At 37.3% G+C, this 12,443-nt stretch overlaps 2 protein-coding genes across 3 annotated transcripts in view; both read right to left on the reverse strand.

Annotated features, from left to right (window-relative positions):
• FAM221A (family with sequence similarity 221 member A) overlaps positions 1-12,443 on the reverse strand; it is a 104,530-nt gene that overhangs the window by 54,164 nt on the left and 37,923 nt on the right. The gene's annotated exons all lie outside the window — the stretch shown is intronic.
• The window catches only part of CCDC126 (coiled-coil domain containing 126), a 104,130-nt gene continuing 93,310 nt past the window's right edge, over positions 1,624-12,443 (reverse strand). For both annotated transcript variants that reach the window (XM_064575167.1, XM_045864562.3), the window contains exon 3: positions 1,624-3,428. In XM_064575167.1, the coding sequence (XP_064431237.1) occupies positions 3,244-3,428 (185 nt within the window). In that variant the 3' untranslated portion in view covers positions 1,624-3,243. The remainder of the gene's footprint in view (positions 3,429-12,443) is intronic.

Genomic DNA, 12,443 nt, shown 5'->3' on the forward strand with positions numbered 1-12,443 from the left:
CAAGACAATAGAGAGTGTGGGCAGGAGAGATGAGATTCACATTTATATACTAGTGTCAATAGCAGTTATCTGTAGGCAGAAAAATTTCAGATTTGTCCCCCCATTTTGGTTTTCTGTATTTATTCTCATTTTCATATTCATTTCTTTCTCTCCCCTCAAGTTCTTTAACTCTCTCAAAAGATGAACTCTATCATTCCCCCAACCAAAAGTTAAGAATCATTCAAGGCTTTCAATTATTTAAAAAATAGTTTCCACTAACTCATTCATTCATTCATTCATTCATGTCTCTTTCATTACATCATGTCCCCTTTTCAAGTAAAGGGGACTTCTCTTAAAAAAAGGAAAATAATATAACTACATCCATAGCTAGTCAGCTGAAAGTGTTTGGTCAAAAACAGAACGCTGTTTGCAATGAAACCAAACATACAAGTCAGAGGTTCCTATGTAAGCTATTAAGCCTTCTGAGACAGAATTAAGTAAGATGAGGCAGATTCTATAAATTCAAAAGAAGGAAGAACATGGTGTCACTAGAAAGGCTGACCTGAGGTGTGCCTAGGTGGCACAGTCCATTGGCTTAGGCTCAGGTCATTATCTCAGGGTGGTGAGATTGATACCCACATTGGGCTCGTGCTTAGGGTGGAGCCTGCTTGGGACGCTCTCTCCCTCTCTGTCAGCACCTCCCTCTCCCCACGTGCGCATGCTTCTCTCTCAAATAAATAAATCTTTAAAAAAAAGAAAAAAAAGAAAAAGGCAGACATGAGCCTCTGTAGTCTACCTAACTCCACAGTCAAGGTCCTAAGTATTTCTTGAAGACAAATGAGACCCAAGTTACCATTAACTATGTGAAATAATGTTTAAATTACTTCTTTTGCCAGTATACTGCTTAAATTTATTCTGAAATAACCCAAAGGAACTCTGAAATAAATTCGAAAGTTTTTAGTATGTTTAGTGATGCCCTCTATGCTGATGTCCTGATTAAGATTACCTGAAAATAGAAATACTATGGAATGACTTTTAAAAGCTCAACAGTAGGGGCACCTGGGTGGCTTAGTAGGTTAAGTATCCGACCCTTGTTCTGAGATCATGCCCCACATCAGCCTCCACGCCCAGTGGGGTGTCGGCTTGAGGGTTCACTCTCTCCCCCTCCCTCTGCACCTTCCCTCCTCAAATACATAAATAAATCTTTTTTTAAAAAAAATGCAAAATTGCCTTGTTCATGATAGGAGAGTCTGAGTTCAGGAATTGATGGGACCAAGTCTGGGGATTATGGTCAGAGGTGGTTCCTAGGTTTGTACCCTCAAGTTGAAGTTTACTGTTGAGTTTTTATTTTTTAAAGATTTACTTATTTATTTTAGAGAGAAAGAGAGCACAAGTGGGAGGGGCCCAATCTCACGACCCTGAAGATCCCAGGACCCCGAGATCATGACCCAAGCCAAAACCAAGAGTCGGCCGCCTAACTGACTGAGCCACCCAGGTGCCCCTTCATTGTGTTCTTTCGAAAAAGTTATCTGCAGTTGATAGAACAAAACCCAAAATTATCTAAGATTCCTTTCAATCATTTACCACTTACAAAATGTACAACCACCATTAAAGAAAAAAACTCATAACACTTGGTAAGTACAAATAATATATTTTATTGCATCCCTGAAAACAAAAATGAAAAACAAAAATGTCCACATCTAATAAGACTGAACAATTATCCCAAACTTCACCTGGCAATGGTATAGAATTAATTTCTTCACATAAAGATAGAGTATACAGAAAAGAGTTTAGAAAGCTACCTTTCATGAAATAATATTTTCTCATACTTATTTTAATAAAGCATTATAATTATTGCTACTATGTGTGGTAGCATATTATAATTACAAACAATACAATATCCAAAACTAAATTCAATATAGCCTAAATCGAAAAGCTACCTGCACTTAAGCAGTTATTATAGAGAATAAATACTATGAAATATAGGGCACCATACGGCAATTAAATTTGCTACAAAGGAAATTTAAATAAAGGTGTACTTTGCTCTATCCTAGAATTATCCAAGATTAGGATCTCTTGTGCTATATACAATAGCTGTTTTCCTGAAAAGAGAATCAATCTTCATAACTTAAATTATATTTTAAATGCTCTTAATTGTTTTTAAGTGGTCATTATATAAAATGAATACCTAATGTATCTGTTACACAAATCCATAATTTCATAAAGCCAGGCACTCTTATATAATGCCAACATTTCCAAGCACTTTAATGCAGCACAAATACCTTTATTATATACACCTGGCTAAAGACCTTAAGCATCCCAGTCTCACAAATATTTCAGTCTCCCCTCCACTGCCAACATAACAAAAGCAAAAATTACCCAAATAAGGAAATAATGTGCTTTCCACAGAACAAAGACACTCAAAGGATTAAACTTTTAAAATTAATATTCACGTATGTGAAAAATCATGAATTAATACTTTACTTATTTTTAATCTCATCATAAAAATATCTTCTATTCTTCAGGATATATGTAAGAAAATGTTATGTATGAGATTAGAGATTACTCTTTTTATGTTACTTAATTGTCTCAATGTTTAGAATAGGTTACGGACAGCGGCCATTAACCATTTCAAGATTATACCCTTACAAATGTAATTTTTCAAAATATACAATAATTAACCTCCAGTTATTCTGAAGGATAGTGCAAATGAAGACATTCTTTGGGTCATGATTTCAAAACCTTATTTCAACATTATACTTCCTTTCTCTGCTATAATCTGAGTAACAAAATATAGTACTGGCAGCACATTTTCTAATACTGTTAGTGTAACAGTTAAGCCTACTGAGAACAAATGACAAAATGATTCAATGACAATATTCTCCACTTGTCTAAAAAACATGTGATATATTTAAATAAATATTTTATAGAAATGAACCCATGTCTTTCAGTGTTTTTGTTTCACCTTGATCTCAAACACAAAAGATTTATACAAAGATCACCTACCGGCTTACTACACCAACCATGTTACCAAATTCCCTTTAAGGATATAGTACAGCATTGAGGAGACTTATCTGAAAGCAAACTAATAACTTTTAAAATTTATGTACAGAATTAAAAGTTCTGTGAATCCAGCATATTCCTCAGAAATGCGTGGGGCTTTTATTGTACAGTATTATTCTATCCTAGCCAGCAACTGAAAAGCTTTCTGCCATAGGATATAATCCACGGTGGGGATGTAGCAGCGCAGCTGATCTTCGACTGCTATCTAATGCTGCCTGATGCATTTATCCTCTTATTTGTGGTGACTGGCACCAAGTTCCCACTAGTGCCGTTGGTAGTGTTGGTTGCCGAGCCGTTCACAACAATATAGTCGACCTTGTTCTCCAGCTTTACCAAACGTTGTAAAATGTCATCTAAAAGGACAGCAATTGTTCTTTTTAGATCCGCTAGGGAAGAAATCAGAATACACTGTATTAAACACTGATAGAACACTTCATATTTGTATTTTCCTAGTTTGGGGGGGAACTGAAACATTACTAAGGCATCCGAGAGAAAATATACTAGAGACAAGGCACTCACACTACGCATTGGAAAAACCTAATTATTTTAATCAATAGCATCACATACAGAGCTTCCTAAAGGAATTTCAGAGTTATAAATGTGAAACTCGCTTTTCTAGTGCAATAAAACACATTTAAAGTCTGGTTCAAAACTGTATTCCCTCTGTAAGGAACCCCATTTACCTTGAGTTTCTTAAGCAGTTTGTAAAGATGACTGTGGGCAAGGCAGGTAAGGTAAAAAACCAGGTGAGCTAAGTAAGAAATTCAATGAAATGCTGAAACAAGAAACCTGGATCCTCCAGAAGCTGAAGTGTGTGTGTGTGAGTGGCGGAGCCTAGGATTCAGGGCAGATGCCAGGAAACTGATCAGTGCAACAGAGATATTAGCCGTGATACTGGCTTAAATTTCTTCCAGAATGACGGGGAAGTTTATACCTCTTTGAGAGGTTAAGGGGTTTCAATAGGATTTACCTGGAAAGAATGAAATTATGACTCTTCCTTAGAATTATTTTTCCAAGCTTCCCCAAGGTACCTATATATATGAGGTGCTCAGTAAATGGCAACTAATACTGTGATTTTTTGCTGATCCCGAACCAAAAAAGCAACTCTAGCTCTAACAAACATCTAACGACAATTGATAAGTTTGCTGATGGTTCCGTTACAAAGAGATAAGAAAAAGCACAAGCAAAATAAAAAACATAAATTGGATTTCATCAAAATTTAAAACTTTTGGGCATCTAAGAACATTATCCAGAAAGTGAAAATAACAAGCAGAATGGAAGACACTATTTGCAAATCATGTATCTGACAAGGGTTTAATCTCAAAAACATCTAAAAAACCCTTGAACAACAAAAGGACCCAAGTTTTTTTTTTTTTTTTTAAGATTTTATTTATTTATTTGAGAGAGAGAGAATGAGAGAGAGAGAACACCTGAGAGGGGATAGAGTCAGAGGACGAAGCAGACTCCCCGCCGAGCAGGAAGCCCAATGCGGGACTCGATCCCGGGACTCCAGGATCATGACCTGAGCCGAAGGCAGTCACTTAACCAACTGAGCCACCCAGGCGCCCTGGACCCAAGTTTTTAAATGAGCAAAGGACTTGAATAGACATTTCCCCAAATAAGATATGCAAATCAATAGTAAGCGCAAGAAAAGATGCCCGACATCACAATGAGATACCACTTCAACCTACCAGGATGGCTATAATCAAAGAAAGGGAAAAACAGTACAGTACTGGAACAAAAATAGAAACACAGCTCAGTGGAAAAGATAGACTCCAGAAATAAACCTGTATTTATATGGTCAATTAATCCACGACAAAGTAGGCAAGAATACACAATAGGAAAAAGACAGTGTCTTCAACAAATGCTGCTGGGAAAACTGGACAGCTTCATGCAAAGGAATGAAATTGAACCATTTTCTAACATCATTCACAAAAATAAACTCAACGTGGATTAAAACCTAAATGTGAGACCTAAATTCCTACAAGAAAACATAAGCAGTACTTTTTTGACATTGGCCATAGAAACATTTTTCTAGATAGGTCTTCTCTGGCAAGGGAAACAAAAGCAAAATTAAAGTATTGGGACTACACCAAAATAAAAAGCTTTTGCACAGGCAAGGAATCCATCAACAAAACAAAAAAGGCAACCTACTGAATGGGAGAAGATATGTGCAAATTATGTATCTGAAAAGGGGTGAATATCCAAAATATATAAAGAACTTGTACAACTCAACACCAAAAAAATAATAATATGATTAAAAATGGGCAGAGGACCATTATAGACATTTTTCCAAAGAACACATACAGATGGCCAACAGATACATGAAAAGATGCTCAACATCACTTATCATCAGGAAATGAATGCAAATCAAAACCACAATGAGGGGCGCCTGGGTGGCTCAGTCGGTTAAGCATCTGCCTTCAGCTCAGGTCATGATCCAGGGGTCCTGGGATGGAGACCCGCGTCGGGATCCCTGCTCAGCGGGGAACCTGCTTCTCCCTCTCCCCACTGCTCATGCTATCTCTCTCTCTCATTCCCTCAAATAAATAAAATCTTTAAAAATTTTTAAATTTAAATAAAAAAAAAAACCCACAATGAGATATCACCTTACACCGTCAGAACAGCTAAAATCAAAGCAAGAAATAACAAGTGTTAGCGAGGAAGTGGAGAAAAAGGAATCCTCATACACTATTAGTGGGAATGCAAATTGGTGCAGCCACTGTGGAAAATAGTATGGAGGTTCCTCAAACCATTAAAAATAGAATTACCATATAATTCAGTTAATTCCACTACTGGGTATTTATCCAAGAAAACAAAAACATTAATTTGAAAAGATACAAGCACCCCTATGTTTACTGCAGCGTTATTTACAATAGCCAAGATACGGAAGCAACCCAAGTGTCCATCCATAGATGAATGGGTAAAGAAGATGTATTATATATACAATGGAATATTACTCAGCCATAAGAAGAATGAAATCTTGCCATCTGCAACGACGTGGATGGAGATAGAGAATATAATGCTAAGTGAAATAAGTCAGACAGAAAAACACAAATACCATCTGATTTCATTCATACGTAGAATTTAAGAAACAAAACAAATGAACAAAGAAAAAAAGAGACCAAAAAAACAGATTCGCAAATACAGAGAACTGGTGGTTGCCAGAGGGGTGGTGTGTAGGGGAGATGGGTAAAATAGATAAAAGAGGATTAAGAGTACACTTATCTTGATACACCTGAAACTAATATAATAACACTGTTAATTATGCTTCAACAACAACAAAAAATTTTTAGAAGAAAATAAGCATTGGTAAGATATGGAGAAACTGGAACTCTCATACACTGCTGGTGTGAATATACAATGGTGCAACCACTGTAGAAAACAGTTTGGCAGTTCCTCAAAAAGCTAAACATAAAACTACCACATGACCCTGGAATTCCACTCCTAGGTTTGTATACATTCCCCCAAATTGAAAAGAGACTCAGAGATACTGGTACACCAATATTCACAATAGCCCAAAGGTGGAAACAACCCAAGTGTCCACCAATAGATGAAGAGATTGACAAAATGTGGTATATGCATGCAATGGAACATTATTTAGTGGAAGATGTTCTCTCTTTTTTAGATGGGGGGAGGGGAAGAGGGAGAGAGAATCTTAGGCAGGCTCCACACCCAGCTTAGAGCCCCATGCAGGGCTCCATTTCACGACCCTGAGATCATGACCTAAGCCAAAATCAAGAGTCAGACGCTTAACTGACTGAGCCACTCAAGTGCTCCAAAAGGGATGATGTTCTGCGACATGCTACAACACGGATGGATTTAAATACATTACACAAAGTGAAATAAGCCACACCAAAAAAGGGACAAATATATGGTTCCACTTATGTGAACTACCTAGAACAGACCAATTCATAAAGACAGAAAGTAGATTAGAGGTTACCAAAGGCCAGGGAAATGGTGAAATGGCAAGTTCTTGCTTAATGGTTAGTTTCATGTTTAGAGTGATGCAAGTTTTTTAAGTTAACAGTAATGGTTGTACAACACTGAGACTATAATTAACACCACTGAACTATATACTTTAAAAATGATTAAAATGTCAAATTTAATGTTATATTTATCATAATGTTTAAAGAGTGAAAAAATATCCAAAAGGAGTAGTGAGAGTAGCGGTGGTGGGTGGTGGTAGAGGGTGATAAGAAAATGCTTATTACAAAATAAAACAAAAAATTAGAAAATACTTATTAAAAACAAAACAAGAAATCAATGTAATATAAAGCGACGTGAAAACTCTATTTGGAGGAAGTCTAAAGCATGGAAGAATGAGACTTTCCAAGAAGTGTATCTTCTGGCATCATTCATCATATTCTAATTTGGTGGAAATGTATAAGAAAAAAAAAGTATAAGAAAAATCCTGTGACAAGAAGCATTTAGGGATGAAATGTCAAACTGTACCCCAAAGAGCATATACATTTGTATAGAGAAGGAAAGATAAAAACAAATGCAGAAAAGTTTTTAGCAAATGGTGAGTATAGATGAAAGATATAGGATGTTTATTATACAATTTGCCCTAATTTTCTGTAAATTGAAAATTTTCAAAATAAAAGATCAGGAAGAAGAGACATTTCTTTATTAAGATCTTCCAATCAAGAGTTACAATAGTATTAGGTAAATAGGAGAGAATTAAATATTTTTTTAAAAATCTTTCAGCAACAAGACTAAAGGATCTGTTTTCCCTGGGGGTTACCTCCTGTATATTTGAAGAGGTAGCAACATAGGCCAGAAAGGTCTAGATAGAATAGACTGGGGTGGGGGTGGGGATTGTCTATCAGCCTGTTAATATAAAATGAAGCTAAAGCCCCAGGATGTTTGACACCAAGCTGAGGTGTGACCTGAATTACAAAGGTACAGCCTAATCATTGATTAGCATTAAGGCTTAATAACAAAGCTAAAGGTAGAACGAATGCAAAACAACTATTTGGTAATTTTACTTCAATAATGTCCTAAATTGTTAAATGAACCCTTCCAAATATTCTAAAATCAACTGGGGCCGTTTTTTGAGAGAGAGAAGGAGAGAGAGTGCACAGGTGCGTGCAGGTGAAGTGGGGAGGGTCAAAGGGAAAGAGAATCTCAAGCAGGCTCCACACCCAGCACAGAGCCCAACACAGGGCTCAATCTCACAACCCTGAGATCATAGCCTGAGCTGAAATCAAGAGTCAGAGGCTTAACCGGCTGAGCCACCGAGGCACCCCTAAAATCAACTGTTTTAATAAAACATTACAAAAAACTAGATTTCAACCATTTTGCTCCATGATATAAAATCAGTTAGTTGACAAAAATAAAACTACTGTTTCCTGAACCTGGGATTCTTTTGAATATACCAAAATTCCCTTTCCTAAATTCACAATATAATTTTATGTTTACATCTGATGGGATTACATATTTACGGGAATTACATGTTTATATTCTATGGGAGTCCACAGTACTTATCCATAAAGCCCTATCATTGAAGGTGCTGGCTTATTAATAACTCCTTTCCTGCCCCTTTTCAGGACCCCTAAAAGCTACCTGAAAGCAGTATCATAGCCATCCTTTTACTCTCAGGTCACGATTTTGATACTTATCACACAGTGGACACTCAACAAATGTTTGAAATAAACATTTGCTGAATGTCTGACTCATGTGTTTGGTAGGTGATATCATTGTTGAGATTGATGTAAAGGACCAGATTTAGGAAATAAAACCCTTTTTTAAAAAAATACTTTATTTATTAGAGAGAGAGAGAGCACAGGCAGGGGAGGGGCAGAGGGCAATGGAGATGCAGACTCCCCACTGAGCATGAAGCCCTATGTGGGACTCGATCCCAGGACCCCAAGATTATGACCTGGAAGTCAGATGCTTAACCAAATGAGCCACCCAGGTGCCCTGGAAATAAAGCCCTTTAAGACTGTTCTATATCTGCTTTAAGCTTCCCTATTCTGGAAGAAGAAATCAAATAGTTTGGGGGAGGGGGGGAGGAAAGAAAGAAAAAAATGAGCTATAACAAAGACATAGATACCATCAAAATTTCACCTAGCCCAATTATTTCACTGTACACAAAAACCAAAAGGAGAATATAATGCTATTAAATATACTAAAAATACTGCATATAAAAAGATTTTAACTACACTAAACATAATCAGGAACTGTGAGGCACAGCAGGAAGCCACTATCATACCAAGGCCTATGGAACACAGGGAGAAAGCAGCCAGGAAACCAGAGCCCAAGCCCCAGGCCACCCAGTGGAAAACAAAGCCAAGGCAGGCAGTCTAGGAGAAGCTGGAGCTAGTAAAGAGAGGGAGGCAGTAAGGGAGGCAGACAGGGAGCGAGAAAAATACCCTAGCCTTTCCCTTCCTCCTACTTTCCAAACTCCTGCCAATGCCCTCCATTGGCTGAATCCAGGCAGAAGCTCGCTGATTTGGGAACCTGGGAAACACTACCTACTCAAATCACCTCCCTTGAGATACAAAAGAGAGAAAACGTAAGTAACAAATCTGAAGACAACCAGGCACAGGACCAGCACAAACAGCAAGTATACATGCCTTCACGAACCCCATACTTATGTCTCTCTGCTTTGATTTATCTCTTATTTATATCTCAGTAGGTTTTGCTGTTGGTATTCTTACGAGCTGCCTCAAATCTGTTATATAGAAGAGAGGCAGATATAAATAAAGATAACCATGTGTGTACACAAAAAAAGGAATAAAATGTAGTAAAATTCAAAATGACTAATGAAAATGAAAGTATTTAATATATCCTATAAGTCAAAAACTTTGCCTTTATTAATATTTTTCAAATTCAGGGGCGCCTGGGTGGCTCAGAAGGTTAAGCGTCTGCCTTCAGCTCAGGTCATGATCCCGGGGTCCTGGGATCGAGCCCCACATCGGGCTCCCTGCTCAGCGGGGAGTCTGCTTCTCCCTCTCCCACTCCCCCTGCTTGTGTTCCTGCTCTCGCTATCTCTCTCTATCAAATAAATAAATAAAATCTTTAAAAATATATATATTTTTTTCCAATTCAAATTGATCTTTTACCACCAGTAACATCAGCTTAATGGTACAAGAAAGCAAGCTTAGAAGTCACTTGTTAATTATCAAAGTGAATTACCTACTATAAAGTTTATTATGAAGCTACTAGCAAAAAAAAAGACTGCTTCCTAAGAAACATGAACTAATTGAAATTGAACAAAGACAGCACTGTTAGGTAAAAGTGGTTTCAAAAACCTCATAAACTCTACAATTAAATGTACATTGTTTAATCTTTTACTTTTCTAATACAGCCACCTTCTCCTGAATAAATTGTGTCATTCAATGAAAATTTTATTACTTCTTTACTTCAGAGTGCAAGACACACTGTTTAGACCTCATGAATGGATCCAGATATGTTCCTGTCAAATTTTAAATACAAATTAAGGGGCACCTGGGTGGCTCAGCAGTTAAACGTCTGCCTTCGGCTCAGGTCATGATCCCGGGGTCCTGGGATCGAGTCCCACATCGGGCTCCCTGCTCGGCGGGAGGCCTGCTTCTCCCTCTCCCTCTCCCCCAGCTTGTGTTCCTGCTTTCGCTATCTCTCTCTGTCAAATAAATAAATAAAATCTTTTAAAATAAATAAATACAAATTAAATGCCAAGGGACATAAAATAAGCCTAATTTTTCTTAAATGAGAAAAGAAAAGCTGGAAAATGAACTTAACTAAATGACATATACCATAAATAAGCTACATTTTAAATAGCCACATCAAAATCACTTCTAACAGGAATTCTGAAATTAACTTTCCTTTAACATATTTAGGATATAAAAACTACTCATTTTATAGGTTTGGTTTGCCTTTTTAATGGCACATAACTTTTTTACTTTGAGATAATTGTAGATTTACATATAGTTGTAAGAAGTAATACAGAAATTCCTGCACTTTTACCCAGTTTCCCCCAATAGTAACATCTTTTTTTTTTTTTTTAACATTTTATTTATTTTTTAGAGAGCGAGCGAGAGAGAAACAGCATGAGAGGGGAGAGGGTCAGAGGGAGAAGCAGGCTCCCCGCTGAGCCGGGAGCCCGATGCGGGGCTCAATCCTAGGATCCTGGGATCATGACCTGAGCCGAAGGCAGACGCTTAACCATCTGAGCCACTCAGGCGCCCCCAATAGTAACATCTTTTAAAACTATATACAACATTACAATCAGAATACTGACATCAATACAGTCAAAATGCAGAATATTTCCATCACCACAAAAATCCCTGTTACCCTTTCATAGTAATACCTACTTGACTGTGTGGAATTGATATTCCTATTTAAACCTCTGTTAGAATTACCTAGCGAAGCCATCTGGGCCTAGAGATTTCTTTTGGGGGAGTTCTTAAGCTATAAATTAAATGTCCCTAATAGTTACAGAGCTCCCACAATTTTTTTTAAAGATTTTATTTATTTATTTGACAGAGAGACAGTGAGAGCAGGAACACAAGCAGGGGGAGTGGGAGAGGGAGAAGCAGGCCTCCCGCTGAGCAGGGAGTCTAATGCAGGGCTCAATCCCAGGACCCTGGGACCATGACCCGAGCCTAAGGCAGACGCTCAACAACCGAGCCACCCAGGCGCCCCAGAGCTCCCACAATTTTTATATTGTATTTTCATTTTCATTTAGTTCAAACTATTTTTTAAATTTCCCTTCAGACTTCTTCTTTGATCCACAGATTTAGAAATGTGTTTAGTTTCCAATTACTTGGAGATTTTCCCTGTTACTGATTTCTAGTTTGAGTTCATTGTGGTCAGAGAACACACTCTGTATAATTTTAATTATTGTAAATGGATTGAGGTTTGTTTTATGGCCCATATGATCTATTTTGGTAACTACTCGATGGACTCAAAAAACAAGTATATTCTGCTGCTGTTGACGGAGCTTCTATATGTATAAGACCCCATTGGTTAGATTGTATTCTTCAGCTCTTCTGTATCTTTGCAGATTTTCTAAGTAGTTCTATCAGTTCCTGAGAGCGGGGTGTTTAAGGTCTCAATTATAATTGTGGATTTACCTATTTCTCCTTTTAATTCTACCACTTTGTAGATACAAATTAGGATTGTTATTTCTTCTGGGTGGTTTGACCCTTTTATGATTATACAATGTCCTTCTCTGACTTTGCTAGTTTTCTTTGCTCTAAGTCTGCTTTATCTGATATTAATGGAACCCCTCCTACTTCCCTTTGATTGTTTGCATGATATATCTTTTTCCATCCTTTTACTTTCAGCCAGCCAATATTATTAAATTTGAAATGAGTTTCTTGCAGAGAGCACATACTTGGGCCACATTTCCTAATCCAGTGTGCCAATGTCTTTTAACTGGTATATTTAGAATATTTATATTTAGGGGTGCC

Source organism: Mirounga angustirostris, unplaced genomic scaffold, assembly GCF_029215605.1.
Source record: "Mirounga angustirostris isolate CCGP_5_RB_7025 unplaced genomic scaffold, mMirAng1.0.hap1 SCAF_12, whole genome shotgun sequence".
NCBI classification, from domain to species: domain Eukaryota; kingdom Metazoa; phylum Chordata; class Mammalia; order Carnivora; family Phocidae; genus Mirounga; species Mirounga angustirostris.